Source organism: Balaenoptera borealis, assembly GCF_965194805.1.
Source record: "Balaenoptera borealis genome assembly, chromosome: 7".
NCBI classification, from domain to species: Eukaryota; Metazoa; Chordata; class Mammalia; order Artiodactyla; family Balaenopteridae; genus Balaenoptera; species Balaenoptera borealis.
In genome coordinates, this window is record NC_138864.1 from 125,775,896 (window position 1) to 125,794,935 (window position 19,040).

The 19,040-nt window shown below is 43.1% G+C and overlaps 1 protein-coding gene across 17 annotated transcripts in view; it reads left to right on the forward strand.

Moving 5' to 3' along the window:
- The window catches only part of ACTR3B (actin related protein 3B), a 107,474-nt gene that overhangs the window by 69,473 nt on the left and 18,961 nt on the right, over positions 1–19,040 (forward strand). For 7 of the 17 annotated variants that reach the window (XM_082398989.1, XM_082398988.1, XM_082398990.1 and 4 more), the window contains one exon: positions 15,342–15,456. The exons of 3 other annotated variants lie outside the window; for them this stretch is intronic. In XM_082398989.1, the coding sequence (XP_082255115.1) occupies positions 15,342–15,401 (60 nt within the window). In that variant the 3' untranslated portion in view covers positions 15,402–15,456. Of the gene's footprint in view, positions 1–2,579; positions 2,834–15,341; positions 15,457–15,628; positions 15,850–16,415; positions 16,570–19,040 lie in introns of those variants that run through there. 7 more of the 17 variants (XM_082398991.1, XM_082398993.1, XM_082398995.1 and 4 more) reach the window with 4 other exon arrangements.

Consider the following 19,040-nt stretch of genomic DNA (forward strand, 5'->3'; position numbering starts at 1 on the left):
TATCAGTTCATTTCTTTCTCCTGCTCACCTACTGATGGGGGTTATGTGCTCCAGGGGAACCAGTGGCCGCAGGATCCCACCTTACTGGACAACTCCGATGACGAGAGTTCCTGGAAAGATGAGCTGGGGGGGATGGGGACATTGTCAAGGAAACCACAGGAGGCTGTGGTCCAGCTCTCACTGCACCTCTCAGACTGTAGTCTGTAGAACCACACCCTCTGGGTTTGTGCGGTTGCCTCCGGTTTTTGTTTTTTTAAACTGGGAAAAGCCATCATTTGTCGAGTGCTTGCTGGGTTCTGGGTACTGTGCTAAGTCCCTGTTCTGTCAACGCACGTTTGCTAAGTGCCTGTGAGCCCCAGGATGTGCCAGTCTGAGGTGGAGTTTCCTTTCCAGTGGGAGAGCTGTGCGTTAAGCAGATAATCACAGATTATCACAGACTGTGAAAGGGCCACGAGAGAAAGAAGTGTGGGGTGCGCTAAGACATACCACAGGGGCCCTGGGCGAGGATGTGGGTGAGCAGAGGGGTGGTGTCGCAGCTTCCCGAGCAAGTGACGCTCAGCTGAGACCACGAGAGACGCCAGCCGGGTGGAGGTGTGGGGAAGCAGCCAGAAGGGGCTGACATGGCAATTAAACGCCTCACTGACACACAGGCCCGGTATGATGGAGTAGAGGCATGCAAGGTGGGGCCGGGTGCAGAACTCGGTCTTTCTCTGGAGAACAAAGTCCTCAGGCGCGTAAAACAATTTTAAACATCAGAGTGGATGATCAGGTTGGTGCAGCCATGCCTGGAAGTTTCAGCCAAGAGCTGTAGCTTTTCTCTGGAGTCTGAGCGGATGCGGAAGAAAAGCGGGGAGTCAGCCAGACGTGAGGGCTGCTCTGGAGTGTGCTCTTGGGAAAGTTGTCTCGTGAGGCCAGACGGTCTGGCGGAGGCAGCCAGGGAAGATGGGCAGAAAGTTCGAGCCTTACCCTGTAGAACTGTGGGCAAAAGGAATCAGAGCAGCCAGCTCCTACGATCTTCAGATGAAGGTGGGGAATGGGTTTTCGTATAATAGAATATACGGCCAGTGGATGCAGTTAGTTTTCAGTTTTAAAACTGAAACACAATTGCTCCTGCTGAATTTAGAAGTAGTAGGTGTTTTTCACTCTTCTTAGCTCTGTGCTTTGTTTCTTTTGTAGAAAAAGAGCTTCTATGATTTGTCCATAATCAGTGGCATTTGAGAGCTATTACAGAAGGACTTATGATACAGCACAGTGTAGAAAAAGTGCTCTAAATAGTCATTAGAAACAAGCTATCAAGAGAAATAGGTTTGTGAGCTATAAAGGTACAAATGACTGGTATTTTCCACCGACATGACTCATCTTAATTAGGATGGTATACTGAACTTGCATTTCTGATTATGCAGTCATTTTCTTGAGCTGAATTAGTATGTTTTAACATTTATTCATTAGCTCTTAGCCTATGATAAATTAAACGTTATAGGTAATCAAAACATTATTGTGTGATATCATTACAGTGGTCTGAATTAGAGTTTAAGAACGTTATTATAATAGTATATGTAACTTAAATGTCCCCTACTGGCAAAGATGAATAGCATTATGAACTTTCTGGTGATATGCCGCTCATGTCCGGGTTGATTTACAGTTGAATAACTTTTAAAGAGCTGACAGCACTTGTGCCGAGCCTTCATGAACAGTGTCCCTTCCAAGGAGGAAGCCATCCTCTGTAATTTGGTGGTGATCACTAAACCGCTCATAATAATATGTGTACTAAGTTTGTCGTGCCAGTGCCCTGAGAAGTTGTTATATTCATGACATAGTAAAGTAGGCGCCTGGTTTCACAATGTCACATTAGGAAATCAGCTACATGAAAACGGAATGATGATGTCGATAGGGCTTAAAATCCACACCTGGGAAGGCTTCCCTGGTGGCGCAGTGGTTGAGAGTCTGCCTGCTAATGCAGGGGACACGGGTTCGAGCCCTGGTCTGGGAAGATCCCACATGCCGCGGAGCAGCTGGGCCCATGAGCCACAATTGCTGAGCCTGCGCGTCTGGAGCCTGTGCTCCGCAACGGGAGAGGCCGCGATAATGAGAGGCCTGCGCACCACGATGAAGAGTGGCCCCCACTTGCTGCAACTGGAGAGGGCCCTCGCACAGAAACGAAGACCCAACACAGCCAAAAATAAATAAATAAATAAATAAATAAATAAATAAATAAATAGCAAAAGTGATTGTTTAAAAAAAAAACCCACACCTGGGGATAGTTTTTCAGGATTTTGTTTTTTCTTAAAAAAAAAAAATCACTGATACATTCACACAAAGAGATATACATTTTTGAGCGTATATATATTTTTTCTTAAATCTTAAACTCTACCATTCCAGTGGACTGCTCTAGAAAGCCTTGGGGCTGTAAATACTGGACTTCTGCTTATTCAAGGGCGATGCTTGTTGCCGGTGTGAATAGAATGGGAAAGGGACTTGGTGTTCTTTCCCCCAACATCAGAGATGGATTTGTGGGGATAACAGGAGTTACAGACCTTTAGACCCAGCAGTTCACCTCTCCCCGCCCTCCCCATGACCAGGTCCTCTTGACGACGTGGGATGAGAAGTGACTGATGGCGAGCAGAATTCCAGGCTGTGTCCACCGCACAGAGTCGCGCCTGCTGGATCACACAGGATTGACCAGAGACCCCACGGAGACCAACAAAAATTACTCAGGCCTGCTCACAAGTGAACTGTGGCTCAATACCAAGCAATTGCTTCTGGATGTGCTTGTTACAGCAGAGAGATGAAAAACAAGTTCCAAGCTCAGATATATTGGGGAAACCTTGTGTTAAAGAAAGCACATTTCTTTTTTCTTTTTTTTCAGAAAGCATCTTTCTTTACTCAGTCGACGAGAGCTTTTGATATGCTGGGATGCGTCGTGTCCTTCTGAGCACAATGTAGCGCGCTGCGTTCCGTATCTACACCTTGGCCCCCGAAGCGGTAACACATGTCGGCACCAGTGGTCCAGAGGACAGAGTTTGGGGAATCCGTCCTACCGGGATCCCCCAGGAAGTGCCGCCTTCAGATTGGGTTGTCGGTGGAGGGCCCTCTCGCATCTTGCTCTTGGTAGACTAAGTGAGGGAAATAGAGGTTTCTAAAAAGGATTTTTTTGTTTTTACTTTGGAATAATTACTTTTATTTTACTGTGAACTGAAGAGAAATGATCATTGTGCTTCTGATGGTCATTGGTGATAAAAAAGAAATTAAGGAAAATTGAAGTTACAGAAAGTATTTTGGTATTTTGCAGAAAGATTGTAATTAAGAAAATGGGCTGTTTGGCATTTCTTTCCATAATTTTTCATTTCTTACGCTCTTATTCATCATCTGAGATGATGCACGGGTTCGGTGTGTTACAGTCTTCAGGCTGCATTTATGCAGTTTTTCTGTAAGGACATAATTTCTATCCATTGGAGTTTGAGTTCAAATATGAACAAAATCCCCGACAGGAAAAGATTGAGAGATGCCAGGGGTTCCTATGGTGCTAACTGGGGTGGGTGTGTGTGGGGGGGATTGATAGTGTGGTGGTCACTGGGACAACAATTTTTATTTTTTAGGGAAAACAAATTCCTTTTAACGAGTATGATAAAAATAAGAACGATATGATGTTGTGCTGACATCTTTTGTTCTTGAGTGAGAACCCCCAGTTTTCTTTACTTTAATCTCCAGTCACAATTGTGTGCTTTGGAGAATATTCTTTTTTTTTCGGAGGGGGGTGTGTGTGGATATTCTTAAAGAGGAAAATTTTTATTCATTTTAATAGTTTTAGTGGGCATCCTATTTGTGGTTAGGGCAAAGAGTTTCTAAAGGTCATTTACTTTCAGACGTTTTCTTGACTCAGAACTTGGGAGGGTGTGATCAACCTTCCATCGCGTAGGCTCTTCCCTTTCATTATCCAGGGGGGACTCTGATTGCCCCCCTGCCCTGCCCTCAGGCTGTTTTACTTCATGGCAGCACCTCTTCTGCAGAACGTAGAGGAAAATTAAAGATGAAAACGGCTTTCCTTTTAGTTGTGGGAAAAATAATTGGCGGTAAAGAAGATACAACTTTGTTGTATGGAAATAAATGAAGAACCACGTAAGTAAGAGGCTGCTTACTTAGCACTGGTGGAATGCAGGGGTCCATCCAGGGGAAGGGGGCTCCGGGGCGCCCTGGTGGAGGCTATGGGCGCGGGGGACCTAGGGTGGCTCACTTCCCCACGTGATTGGTTAAGGGAGCATCTTAGGTTTTCCCCAGTTGGTCCTGAGTTGGAAGTGCGGGCAGAAATTAGGGAAGCTCTCCGTTATTGATAGAGTCCTGGCTGTCTTGGGCTGGCTGCTGCACGTGTGGTTTGGCTTCCTGGGCTGATGCTTGTCGATGAAAAATCAATCAGTCGATCTAAGAAAGAATTGGAAAATTTTATTTGAGCCAAATTTCAGGCTTATAACCCGGGAAGAGCATCTCAGAAAGCTCTGAGAACTGTTCTGCCCTTTAGAAGTCAAGGCCCAGTTATATAAGTTTTTTTTGGAGACAGCGCTGTACATTAAATGATATATTATTGACAGCTTGCATAATCCAGATCTAAGTGCCATCGTGGTGGGTCACGTGACCCTTACGCGATCAAGGAGGAACGTTATCTTTTAAGGAGTTGTCTTGATGCTGGGAGAATGTTGCTCTTTTTGGTTGAGCAGGCGTTTCTGCTAATGGGAGAGGTTTGATCGATGCCTAGTGCAGGTACACAATGCTCAGTGCCCCGACTTCCTCCCGGTCCTTCGTAAGGATGCCTCTCGTTACAAGCCTGTGTCCCTCCCGGAGGCGCAGGTGGTGAGATAGCGCAGGGGTGGATCTGCCACGGGGGGGCCGGGCGTGGTATTTATTGATTCATGAGTCTTCTTGTAAAGCAGAGGAGAAAAGAAACAATTATGTGCCAGAAAACACATTTTGATTTCTTAAGGGCATCCATTAAACTTTTACACTTGAATAGTAAATTAGAGCAGCCACAGGCCTGCCTGGAAGGGCCTTCTGCTTCCCACCGCCCCCCCCACCCCCCCCCACCCGCCTGTGCGTTGCTGCGTTGTCCTTGAGTTCAGGGTTTAGGGGGAGGCTTGAGCGTGGTGGGCAGACTTGTGGCTTGTGGCTCAGCCCTGGGACAGAACAAGGACACTCCTACTGATGGACCAGTTTGCTTCTCCACCTAATCTCCTTTTCCTTCTGGTCAAGCACAAACTGATTATCCAGCTTAAACTTGTTGTTTGTGTCAGACAAGTAAGAAAGTGAAGAATTAAAAAATTTGCAAAAATGTGTCATGAATATCATATGCTCAGCGTAGTTGGCAGGGCCCCCAGTGGGCATAGACTGTGGGTATCCCTTCCAAAGGGAGTCTCTCCTTGAAATAAAGCAAGCACAGGATTGTAAGAACAACCGTGTCCACAGATTTCATGCTCGAGCTTTTATAAACTATTGATCAATTCAAACAACATTTTATCTATCTTTTGCTTTCTCAAGGTTGTCTTTTTTTTCCCCCAAAGTGTATTCTATTAATAGAGGTTGGCCAAATTGAGGTTGTCCTTCAGAACCGATTATTCTCATTTTCCATTTGCAAAACGTAGTTTACCTACAGATAGGATACATTGAAAACGCGATAAGTTATTTCAACAGAGTTAGGTTGGGAGGGGATTTTAAGAAATACCTGCATCAAAACTTGCTTCTGCCCTTGATACTTTCAAATTTAAATAATATGCAGCAGCAGAGAGCTTGAAGAATAGTACATAGGTTTAGTATAGAATTCCTGAGGGAACGAGCAGGGGGTTTGCATACAGGATACAGCATCCCAATGTTCCACTTTCCCATGTATCAGGGTTTTAGTCACAGACCACAGAATGCAAGTTCATTATTTATTTATTTATATTAATTAATTTTTAATTGAAGTATAGTTGATTTACAATACTAGTTTCAGGTGTACAACATAGTGATTCAATATTTTTATAGCGTATACTCCACTTAAAATTATTATAAAATAATGGCTGTACCAAGTTAGATTTTAAAAGAACAAGAGTGCTGGTGGCTTCAGAATACCCAGGAGGGCCAGGGCACAGTCATCGGGAGAAACGCCTGGAAGCCAACTAGAAACGCAGAGCCACTGGCCCAGCCCACTACGTGGCTCCTGCCGTGGCTGCTACAGCCTGAAAAAAACACGAGGCTGCACCCCTGTGCTGCCCAAGATGACTTCTCAGGATGGGGCTACTCCTTCCCGTTGCTGCCTCCTGCCCGGGCAGACCCTGGTCACGTGTGGAACGCCAGCTGCAAGGCCATCTGGGAAAGGCCACCTGTGTCCGCCTGGGTGGACGCACCTTCTGGGGTAGACCTGTCCTCTGGGGTAGACGTGTCCCCCTAGGTGGATGTCTCCTTCTGGGTAGACGTGTCCCCCAGGGTGGATGTTTCCTCCTGTGTGGATGTGTCTTCCTGGGTGGATGTGTCCCCCTGGGTAGACGCGTGCCCCTAGGTCGATGCGTCCCCCTGGGTGGATGTGTCCTCCGGGGTAGATGTGTCCCCCTGGGTGGACGTGTCCCCCTGTGTGAATGTGTCATCCTGGGTGGATGTGTCCTCCGGGGTGAATGTGTCCCCCTGGGTGGACGCGTCCCCCTGGGTGGACACGTCCCCCTGGGTGGGTTACTCATGCTGCTGTGTCTGGGAGAAGGCAGTTGCAATGCCCGGTTCACTTCAGGCTTCCTCAGACTCCAACTCTTTTTCTCCTTACATATGTTACCAGTCTGTTCCTAAATATGGTGATTTATTTCCTTCGTCGGTGCATCTGAACTCTGTCTCTGAAGCTGTTAAAATGAAAGCAAATTGAGTTCCTCTCCGGAAGCAGCACATGTGTGGAAGAGGCTGAACTCAGGGACCAAAGAACTGAAAGAACAAGAGAAATGATTGTGTGGGAAGGACATGCTGGACCCTCTGTCCCCTTTGCAGAAGATAAAAGGACATAGATTCGCTAGTTTCAAATTTGGTAAAGTTGTATTTTTAATAGGATCAAATTCTTTTAATCATTTTAGAAATGAAAATGTTATCCAGTAACGAAGAACTAAGAGCAGAAGCTACCCAGGTCAGCTGAAGACAGAGGCTCAATTTTACTCTTAGATTGGAAGATAAGATGTACTAAGGATTAGAGCAGGGAAAAAACAGAAAGAAAGAATTTAAACTGCTCTTGTAGTAGCTCTATAACTTCTTCTTCAGGGTGAATAATGATTCCCGTCAGGCAAGTTAGAAAATATTCCCATTTCATGAATCTAATTATCTACAAACAAGATTTCAGGGGTAGAGGAGGTTGGTTAAAAATACTTAGTGTAGGGACTTCCCTGGCGGTCCAGTGGTTAACACTTCGCCTTCCAATGCAGGGGGTGCGGGCTCGATCCCTGGTCGGGGAGCTAAGATCCCACATGCCTTGGGGCCAAAACACCAAAACATAAAACAGAAGCAATACTGTAACAAATTCAATAAAGACTTTAAAAATGGTCCACATCAAAAAATCTTTAAAAAAAAACCCAACTTAGTGTAGAAGCCTATTTTTCCCCCTCCATATATTTATCGGTCTAGTGTAAGAGTGGAGCTTTTATGTGTAAATAAAAGGATCTACTTATTTTGACTGCTTGTAAAAAAAACCCACTATCAATAGTAGTTTCAATACATAAGGTTTTATTTTTTCCTGTAGGCAGGCTGTCCATGGCTGGCATCACGATTTCCCTGAGGGCCTCGGGGACATGCTCCTCCAAACGTTCTGGCCTACAGTCCCTAGACTGTGGCCCTGGTCCTCATAGCCCAAAGTAGTGGCTGGAGCGCCAGCTGACACGCATGCTCTCCAGCCAGCAGGATGAAGAAAGTGGCTAGAAAGGGAGTGACTCCTCCCTCTTCAGGATATTTCACGGAAGCACCAACCAGCACTTTCTTGAACTTGATTGCATGGCAATAAGCAACTGCCAGCGACGGTGGTAAATGGAGTCGTTTGGCTGGGGGACAGTGGGCTTAGCTAAAACTCAGTGTTTCATGATTAAAAAATAGGAGAGTGGATGTTGGGCACTGATGAGCAGCCTGTCACAGCTGAGCTGAAGGATCAGTTTTTATAGATTTCTTTTTAAAAAGGATGCTTCAAGGACAAAGGGCCTCCTCTCCTGGCCTAAGTGCTTCAGAGCTGCCCCTGCCCCGAGATCCCACATGTGCTGACATCAATCTCCATTTCCCAAGAGTCACGTTGGTCGCTTCAAGGAGCACCGACGGGGTTTTCAGGCCTCTTTCCTTTGATCTTAGCCTAAGGAAATAGGACACTTTCCTGGAAGATGCTCGTTGCTGGCTTTTAATTCCCCATGAACACAGCCAATTCTGTCTTATTCGGCCCGTTGAGACTAGGAATGAGGTGATAGAAATAACTAGAAGAATCCTTCATTTTTATCTTATACTCTCAATCTCCTTCCTTATTCCCCTTTCCCTCTGCCTACTGTTTAAAGCAAATAAAACAAATTAAAACAAAGCGCCTGTTATGAGTCTCCCAGGGCTGCTGGCACAAACTATCACAAACTGTGTTGCTTAAAGAACAGACATCTATTCTCTCCCAGTTCTGGAGGCTGGAAGTCCAAGATCAAGGTGTTGGCAGGGCCAGGCTCCCTCTTCTGGCTTCTGGTGGTGGCCATCGTCCTTGGCCTTTCTTGGGTCGCAGCTGCATCACTCCAGCCTCTGTCTCTGCCACCCCATGGCCACCTGCCCTCTGGTGTCTGTCTTCACATGGCTTTCTCTTGTGTCTCTTCTCCTTTTCTTTTTCTTTTTTTTTTGGCTGAGCTGTGTGGCTTGTGAGATCTTAGTTCCCCGACCAGGGATTGAACCCGGGGCCATGGCAGAGAAAGCACTGAGTCCTAACCACTGGACCGCCAGGGAATTCCCTCTTCTCCCCTTCTTTTTTTTTCTTTCATTCTTTTTTATTGATGTATAATTGACTTACAATATTATATAAGTTACAGGTGTACGATATAGTGATACACAATTTTTTGGGTCAATCCCAAACTCTCTAATTATCCCTCCCCCTGACCCTTCCCCCTGGTAACCATAAGTTCTCTGAGTCTGCAAGTCTGTTTCTGTTTTTTTTTTTTTTTTTTATTTTTTTTATTTTTTTTTATACTGCAGGTTCTTATTAGGCATCAGTTTTATACACATCAGTGTATACATGTCAATCCCAATCGCCCAATTCAGCACACCACCATCCCCACCCCACCACAGTTTTCCCCCCTTGGTGTCCATATGTCCATTCTCTACATCTGTGTCTCAACTTCTGCCCTGCAAACTGGCTCATCTGTACCATTTTTCTAGGTTCCACATACATGCGTTAATATACGATATTTGTTTTTCTCTTTCTGACTTACTTCACTCTGTATGACAGTCTCTAGATCCATCCACGTCTCAACAAATGACTCAATTTCGTTCCTTTTTATGGCTGAGGAATATTCCATTGTATATATGTACCACAACTTCTTTATCCATTCGTCTGTTGATGGGCATTTAGGTTGCTTCCATGACCTGGCTATTGTAAATAGTGCTGCAATGAACATTCGGGTGCATGTGTCTTTTTGAATTACGGTTTTCTCTGGGTATATGCCCAGTAGTGGGATTGCTGGGTCATATGGTAATTCTATTTTTAGTTTTTTAAGGAACCTCCATATTGTTCTCCATAGTGGCTGTATCAATTTACATTCCCACCAACAGTGCAAGAGGGTTCCCTTTTCACCACACCCTCTCCAGCATTTGTTGTTTGTAGATTTTCTGATGATGCCCATTCTAACAGGAGTGAGGTGATACCTCATTGTAGTTTTGATTTGCATTTCTCTAATAATTAGTGATGTTGAGCATCTTTTCATGTGCTTCGTGGCCATCTGTATGTCTTCTTTGGAGAAATGTCTATTTAGGTCTTCTGCCCATTTTTGGATTGGGGTGTTTGTTTCTTTGATATTGAGCTGAATGAGCTGTTTATATATTTTGGAGATTAATCCTTTGTCCGTTGATTCATTTGCAAATATTTTCTCCCATTCTGAGGGTTGTCTTTTCGTCTTGTTTATGGTTTCCTTTGCTGTGCAAAAGCTTTGAAGTTTCATTAGGTCCCACTTGTTTATTTTTGTTTTTATTTCCATTACTCTAGGAGGTGGATCAAAAAAGATCTTGCTGTGATTTATGTCAAAGAGTGTTCTTCCTATGTTTTCCTCTAAGAGTTTTATAGTGTCCAGTCTTATATTTAGGTCTCTAATCCATTTTGAGTTTATTTTTGTGTATGGTGTTAGGGAGTATTCTAATTTCATTCTTTTACATGTAGCTGTCCAGTTTTCCCAGCACCACTTATTGAAGAGACTGTCTTTTCTCCATTGTATATCTTTGCCTCCTTTGTCATAGATTAGTTGACCATAGGTGCGTGGGTTAATGTCTGGGCTTTCTATCTTGTTCCATTGATCTATGTTTCTGTTTTTGTGCCAGTACCATATTGTCTGGATTACTGTAGCTTTGTAGTATAGTCTGAAGTCAGGGAGTCTGATTCCTCCAGCTCCATTTTTTTGCCTCAAGACTGCTTTGCCTATTCGGGGTCTTTTGTGTCTCCATACAAATTTTAAGATGATTTGTTCTAGCTCAGTAAAAAATGCCATTGGTAATTTGATAGGGATTGCATTGAATCTGTAGATTGCTTTGGGTAGTATACTCATTTTCACAATGTTGATTCTTCCAATCCAAGAACATGGTATATCTCTCCATCTGTTGGTATCATCTTTAATTTCTTTCATCAGTGTCTTATAGTTTTCTGCATACAGGTCTTTTGTCTCCCTAGGTAGGTTTATTCCTAGGTATTTTATTCTTTTTGTTGCAATGGTAAATGGGAGTGTTTCCATAATTTCTCTTTCAGATTTTTCATCATTAGTGTATAGGAATGCAAGAGATTTCTGTGCATTAATTTTGTATCCTGCAACTTTACCATATTCATTAATTAGCTCTAGCAGTTTTCTGGTGGCAGTTTTAGGATTCTCTATGTATAGTATCATGTCATCTGCAAACAGTGACAGTTTTACTTCTTCTTTTCCAATTTGTATTCCTTTTATTTCTTTTTCTTCTCTGATTGCCGTGGCTAGGACTTCCAAAACTATGTTGAATAATAGTGGTGAGAGTGGACATCCTTGTCTCGTTCCTGATCTTAGAGGAAATGCTTTCAGTTTTTCACCATTGAGAATGATGTTTGCTGTGGGTTTGTCATATATGGCCTTTATTATGTTGAGGTAGGTTCCCTCTATGCCCACTTTCTGGAGAGTTTTTATCAGAAATGGGTGTTGAATTTTGTCAAAAGCTTTTTCTGCATCTATTGAGATGATCATATGGTTTTTCTTCTTCAATTTGTTAATATGGTGTATCACATTGATTGATTTGCGTATATTGAAGAATCCTTGCATCCCTGGGATAAATCCCACTTGATCATGGTGTATGATCCTTTTCATGTGTTGTTGGATTCTGTTTGCTAGTATTTTGTTGAGGATTTTTGCATCTATATTCATCAGTGATATTGGTCTGTAATTTTCTTTTTTTGTAGTGTCTTTGTCTGGTTTTGGTATCAGGGTGATGGTGGCCTCATAGAATGAGTTTGGGAGTGTTCCTTCCTCTGCAATTTTTTGGAAGAGTTTGAGAAGGATGGGTGTTAGCTCTTCTCTAAATGTTTGATAGAATTCACCTGTGAAGCCATCTGGTCCTGGACTTTTGTTTGTTGGAAGATTTTTAATCACAGTTTCAATTTCATTACTTGTGATTGGTCTGTTCATATTTTCTATTTCTTCCTGGTTCAGTCTTGGAAGGTTATACCTTTCTAAGAATTTGTCCATTTCTTCCAGGTTGTCCATTTTATTGGCATAAAGTTGCTTGTAGTAGTCTCTTAGGATGCTTTGTATTTCTGCAGTGTCTGTTGTAACTTCTCCTTTTTCATTTCTGATTTTATTGATTTGATTCCTCTCCCTCTTTTTCTTGATGAGTCTGGCTAATGGCTTATCAATTTTGTTTATCTTCTCAAAGAACCAACTTTTAGTTTTATTGATCTTTGCTATTGTTTTCTTTGTTTCTATTTCATTTATTTCTGCTCTGATCTTTATGATTTCTTTCCTTCTGCTAACTTTGGGTTTTGTTTGTTCTTCTTTCTCTAGTTTCTTTAAGTGTAAGGTTAGATTGTTTACTTGAGCTTTTTCTTGTTTCTTTAGGTAGGCTTGTATAGCTATAAACTTCCCTCTTAGAACTGCTTTTGCTGCATCCCATAGGTTTTGGGTCGTCGTGTTTTCATTGTCATTTGTCTCTAGGTATTTTTTGATTTCCTCTTTGATTTCTTCAGTGATCTCTTGGTTATTTAGTAACGTATTGTTTAGCCTCCATGTGTTTGTCCTTTTTACGTTTTTTTCCCTGTAATTCATTTCTAATCTCATAGCGTTGTGGTCAGAAAAGATGCTTGATATGATTTCAATTTTCTTAAATTTACTGAGGCTTGATTTGTGACCCAAGATGTGATCTATCTTGGAGAATGTTCCGTGCGCACTTGAGAAGAACATGTAATCTGCTGTTTTTGGATGGAATGTCCGATATATATCAATTAAATCTATCTGGTCTATTGTGTCATTTAAAGCTTCTGTTTCCTTATTTATTTTCATTTTGGATGATCTGTCCATTGGTGTAAGTGAGGTGTTAAAGTCCCCCACTATTATTGTGTTACTGTCGATTTCCTCTTTTATAGCTGTTAGCAGTTGCCTTATGTATTGAGGTGCTCCTATGTTGGGTGCATATATATTTATAATTGTTATATCTTCTTCTTGGATTGATCCCTGGATCATTATGTAGTGTCCTTCCTTGTCTCTTGTAACATTCTTTATTTTAAAGTCTATTTTATCTGATATGAGTATAGCTACTCCAGCTTTCTTTTGATTTCCATTTGCATGGAATATCTTTTTCCATCCCCTCACTTTCAGTCTGTATGTATCCCTAGGTCTAAAGTGGGTCTCTTGTAGACAGCATATATATGGGTCTTGTTTTTGTATCCATTCAGCCAGTCTATGTCTTTTGGTTGGGGCATTTAATCCATTCACGTTTAAGGTAATAATCGATATGTATGTTCCTATGACCATTTTCTTAATTGTTTTGGGTTTGTTTTTGTAGGTCCTTTTCTTCTCTTGTGTTTCCCACTTAGAGAAGTTCCTTTAGCATTTGTTGTAGAGCTGGATTGGTGGTGCTGAATTCTCTTAGCTTTTGCTTGTCTGTAAAGCTTTTGATTTCTCCATCAAATCTAAATGAGATCCTTGCCGGGTAGAGTAATCTTGGTTGTAGGTTCTTCCCTTTCATCACTTTAAGTATATCATGCCACTCCCTTCTGGCTTGCAGAGTTTCTGCTGAGAAATCAGCTGTTAACCTTATGGGAGTTCCCTTGTATGTTATTTGTCGTTTTTCCCTTGCTGCTTTCAATAATTTTTCTTTGTCTTTAATTTTTGCCACTTTGATTACTATGTGTCTCGGCGTGTTTCTCCTTGGGTTTATCCTGTATGGGACTCTCTGCGCTTCCTGGACTTGGGTGGCTATTTCCTTTCCCATGTTAGGGAAGTTTTCGACTATAATCTCTTCAAATATTTTCTCTGGTCCTTTCTCTCTCTCTTCTCCTTCTGGGACCCCTATAATGCGAATGTTGTTGCGTTTAATGTTGTCCCAGAGGTCTCTTAGGCTGTCTTCATTTCTTTTCATTCTTTTTTCTTTAGTCTGTTCCGCAACAGTGAATTCCATCATTCTGTCTTCCAGGTCACTTATCCGTTCTTCTGCCTCAGTTATTCTGCTATTGATTCCTTCTAGTGTAGTTTTCATTTCAGTTATTGTATTGGTCATCTCTGTTTGTTTGTTCTTTAATTCTTCTAGGTCTTTGTTAATCATTTCTTGCATCTTCTCAATCTTTGCCTCCATTCTTATTCCAAGGTCCTGGATCATCTTCACTATCATTATTCTGAATTCTTTTTCTGGAAGGTTGCCTATCTCCACTTCATTTAGTTGTTTTTCTGGGGTTTTATCTTGTTCCTTCATCTGGGACATAGCCCTCTGCCTTTTCATCTTCTCTATCTTTCTGTAACTGTGGTTTTTGGTCCACAGGCTGCAGGATTATAGTTTTTCTTGCTTCTGTTGTCTGCCCTCTGGTGGTTGAGGCTATCTAAGAGGCTTGATGGGAGGCTCTGGTGGTGGGTAGAGCTGACTCTGTTTCTGTTTTGTAAATAAGTTCATTTGTATTATTTTTTTTCTTTTTAGATTCTGCATATAAGTGATATCATATGATATGTCTATTTTTCTGTCTGACTTATTTCACTCAGTATGACAGTCTCTAGGTCCATACTTGTTGCCGCCAGTGGCATTATTTCATTCTTTTTAATGGCTGAGTAATATTCCATTGTATATATGTGCCACAACTTCTTTATCTATTCCTCTGTCGATGGACATTTAGGTTGCTTCCATGTCTTGGTTATTGTAAACAGCGCTGCTATGAACACTGGGGTGCATGTGTCCTTTCAGACCATGTTTTTCTCTGGGTATATGTCCAGGAGTGAACAGGACTGCAGGATCATATGGTAGCTCTATTTTTAGTTTTTTAAGGACCCTCCATACTGTCCTCCATAGTGGCTGTACCAACTTACATTCCCACCGACAGTGTAGGAGGGTTCCCTTCTCTCCACACCCTCTGCAGCATTTGTTGTTTGTAGATTTTTTGATGATGGTCATTCTGACCAGTGTGAGGTGATACCTCATTGTAGTTTTGATTTGCATTTCTCTAATAATTAGCGATGTTGACCATCTTTTCATGTGCCTCTTGGCCTTCTGTATGTCTTCTTTGGAGAAATGTCTATTTAGGTCTTCTGCCCATTTTTTGATTGGGTTGTTTGTTTTGATGATATTAAGCCTCATGAGCTGTTTGTAAATTTTGGAGACTAATCCCTTGTCGGTCACATCATTTGCAAATATTTTCTCCCAATCTGTGGGTTGTCTTTTCCTTTTGTTTATGGTTTCCTTTGCTGTGCAAAAGCTTTTGAGTTTAATTAGGTCCCATTCGTTTATTTTTGCTTTTACTTCCATTATTCTGGGAGACGGATCAAAAAAGGTATTGCTGCGATTTATGTCAGAGAGTGTTCTGCCTATGTTTTCCTCCAAGAGTTTTATAGTGTCTGGTCTCACATTTAGGTCTTTAATCAATTTTGAGTTTACTTGTGTGTATGTGGTTAAAGAATGTTCTAATTTCATTTTTTTACATGTAGCTGTGCAGTTTTCCAGCACCATCTGTAACTGAAGACACGAGAGATTCAGTTTCCTGTTGACCACATGAGAAACGAAGTCACTTATATTACAGGGATGTGGGGAGAATCAAATAAGGTAACACGTAGAAGTGCTCTGTCGGCCGTCTGCACAATCACTGTTGTTATCATGGTGTCTAACATTTTGCAGACGTCTGTGTAAAGCAGCATCATTCGTGGAGCATTTGTTGACCAGAATAGTGGGTGGTAAGATATGGCTGCTGTTCTAAACATTTGCAATTCTGATGCAGAGACAAGACATCCACATGGCATCCTAAATAACACAAGGTCATGTGTAAGTGCTGGAGGATGCTAGGGGTCAGGAGCTCCAGTCAGCCCGGGCCGAGCATCTGTGGCGATCTGCAAGGGTGACCTAGTCATTCAGACCCAATGGGAGGGGTATCAGAGGACTCACCAGGAAGGCTGGGTGCACAGATTTGATCGAGAAGATTAGAACACGATGGAGGAGCCGGTAATCAGTTTCTCTGAAATTCTAATTAGGGGTAGCAATTGGGATCTGTAGTGTTTTCTTCTGTGCCGTCTCAGCAAAACCAATTAAGTCTTATTGCATCCATACATCACCACGTGTACAGGCCATAAGCAGGAGAAGGCCTATTTAGCTTGTTGCCTTTTGGCTTTTAATGGAACACCAATTTATTCCTGTGTATTAAGCTATTAGGGCGTATTGGATGTTACCTTCCATTTTTCCGTCACATCCCTCTCCCACTTCCCCTTTCTCAGGCATCAGGGAGGAATTTCTTGTGACTTTAAAAATGGTGAACGCGGGACCTCCAGGGAGTAGAGGAATGAACCAGGTGTTCACTAGACGTATGTTGGACCCTCCCACAACTTTCCGATTGAGTTATTAAATTCCTCAAGGTTTTTAAATTCTACAATCAAGCATCAACTTTATTAATTCCACAGTCTGTTAAGAAGTGGTCCCATTTAGGAATATTACTGAGCCATAAAAAAGAATGAAATAATGCCATTTGCAGCTCCATGGGTGGAATTTCTGATTGAGTTATTAAATTCCTCAAGGCTTTAAAATTCTACAATCAAGCATCAACTTTATTAATTCCACAGTCTGTTAAGAAGTGGTCCCATTTAGGAATATTACTCAGCCATAAAAAAGAATGAAATAATGCCATTTGCAGCTCCATGGATGGACCTAGAGGTGATCGTACTAAGTGAAGTAAGTCAGACAGAGAAAGACAAATATCATACAATGCCACTTATGTGTGGAATCTAAAATAAGACACAGATGAACTTATCTATGAAACAGAATCAGACTCACAGACGTAGAGAACAGACTCGTGGTTGCCAAGTGAGAGAGGGGCTGGGGGAGGGCTGGGGTGGGAGTTTGGGGTTAGCAGTTGCAAACTATTATATAGAGAATAAACAACAAGGTCCTACTGTAGAGCACAGGGAACTACATTCAATATCCTGTGATAAACCATAACGGAAAAGAATATAAAAATAGAATGTATATATATGTTTAACTGAATGGCTTTGCTGCACAGCAGAAATTAGCACAACACTGTAAATCAACTACACTTCAATAAAAAAAAATAAACAAAAGTCAGACCCAAGAGAAGTGGTCCCATTGAGAACCTAATGGCATAAGCCTTGTTCAAAGTATACCCAAAGGCTTTGGCAGATTAGATGAGCAGCCCTTTCTAAAACAGGGAAGGAAGAGTCATGGTACCTGTGATGGTTATTTTATGTGTCCACTTGGCTGGCCTCTGGTGCCCAGTTGTTTGGCCGAACACTCGTCTAGATGTTACCATGAAGGTATTTTGTAGATGTGATTCACATCTGCGATCAGCTGACATTAAGGAGATCACCCTCCCTAATGTGGGTGGGCTGCATCCCATCAATTGAAGGCTTTAAGAGCAAAAACTGAGGGTTTCCTGGGAAGAAGGAATTCTGTGTCAAGCCTGTTAACATAGACGTCCTGCCTGAGTTTCCAGCTTGCCTGGCTGCAGATTTCAGACTCAAGACTGTAACACCAGCTCTTTCCTGACTTCCTAAATGGTCAGCCAACACTCTAAGTTTCCGATGTGCCAAGTCCCTCCAATCATGTGAGCCAATTCCTTAAAATAAATCCCTCTCTGGCCCCTGCCCTCACATCCATGCACGTCTCCTATTGGACCTGCTATTGGAGCCCCGACTGACACACCTGACCTCCAACCCCCTCTCTCGGGCTCAGGGCATCCTGGGAAATTGCCGGCAATGCTCTTTCCTCCCGAGCCCAGACCCGGCCTCAGAATCACCCAGAGGATACTAGAGAGGGAACCTGTTTGCTTTTCTAATTCTAGGAGACATTCTTTATGGATGTTGACGAATAAATCAGTAATTGCTCTCATATTAAGCACCAGTTAATTAATTTTTCAGCTAATGTTTGTGGGCTTCTGATGCCACAGTACTCTATTTAGCATTAAGGGATAAGCGATGGACAAGGTACAGAGCAGGGAAAGATCTGGGCTGAGCTGGGAGCTCCTGGGGGCAGAGGCAAGGGAGCGGCCAGGGCAGGGAGGCATCACCCGTTCCCATGACCTCCACCACCGGCTACCTTTGATAAACCGCAGATACGGGAGGGAGGGAGGCAAGGCGGGATGCGTGATGGGCAGAGGGAGGGGACCACGTGGGCACCTGTGAGCCTGAAGCCAGAGAAGCCTGGGTTCACAGCGTCAGAGGACGCGCCCACCCCATCCCCCTTTTTAATGCTAGTGATCGTCAAATGACCTCTTCGAGTCAGCTAGATATTTCGTGACGGCAGTCACTGGGGTGATGAGGGAGTCGAGTCTTTAAGCAGAAAGGACAGCGGGCCAAGGAGGGTGTAGAAAGCAGTGATTGTGTTGTGCTCTGGCGTGTGGGAGGCTACGGAGGTGGGGGGGGGGTGTCTGACTGAAATAACAAATGATGCCCTTAATAAAGGAGGAGGAGCTTTGAAATGAATAGCAGCCCAAGATTGGAGATTAATTTTTTAAGTGTTTTCTAACACGAAAAATGTAGCAAATCAATTCCGACCATTAGGAAGTCGTGAAGACCTTGTAAGAAGAGCTTATTGCCAAAGGCAGACGAGGGAATTCGTGGTGGGTCTGAAGGCCTGGATACATGTGTCTCCAGGCATTAAGGGAATTGGCTTGCTTGCCTTTTGAACCCAAGTCGTCATCTTTGAAATATCTCAGGGAACGCGCCGAGAAAGCCAATCTGGGTGAGGAAGCTGCCTTCCCACCCCCACTGCGCCCTCACCCGGCGCAGCCCGGCCGCTCTGATAGGGCACCGAGGGGCGTGTGGTAACGAGCTGGGTCTGCATCCATCGGACGCTCCTGGGACGTGCTGACCTCCTGGATGGTGGTTGCCGACCGCTGGCAGATGTGATGGGGCCGCTGCAGGACTCGGGGGCCCGGGCGCACGGGGAGCTCCTGGGACCGCAAAGAGTGAACAGCGGGTCTGGGGTCATCACGCGTCACAAGCCAGGAACCTTCGGAACGTGGGCTGCTGGCTCCTGTGGGGTTTTGGATCTAAAGCACAGACTCATGAAAATTCCCCCTTAATCTTTTTTTTCCTTAGTAAGTAATTTTTTTTAATTTTTAAATAATATTTTTTATTGAAGTATAGTTGATTTACAACGTTGTGTTAATTTCTGCTGTACAGCAG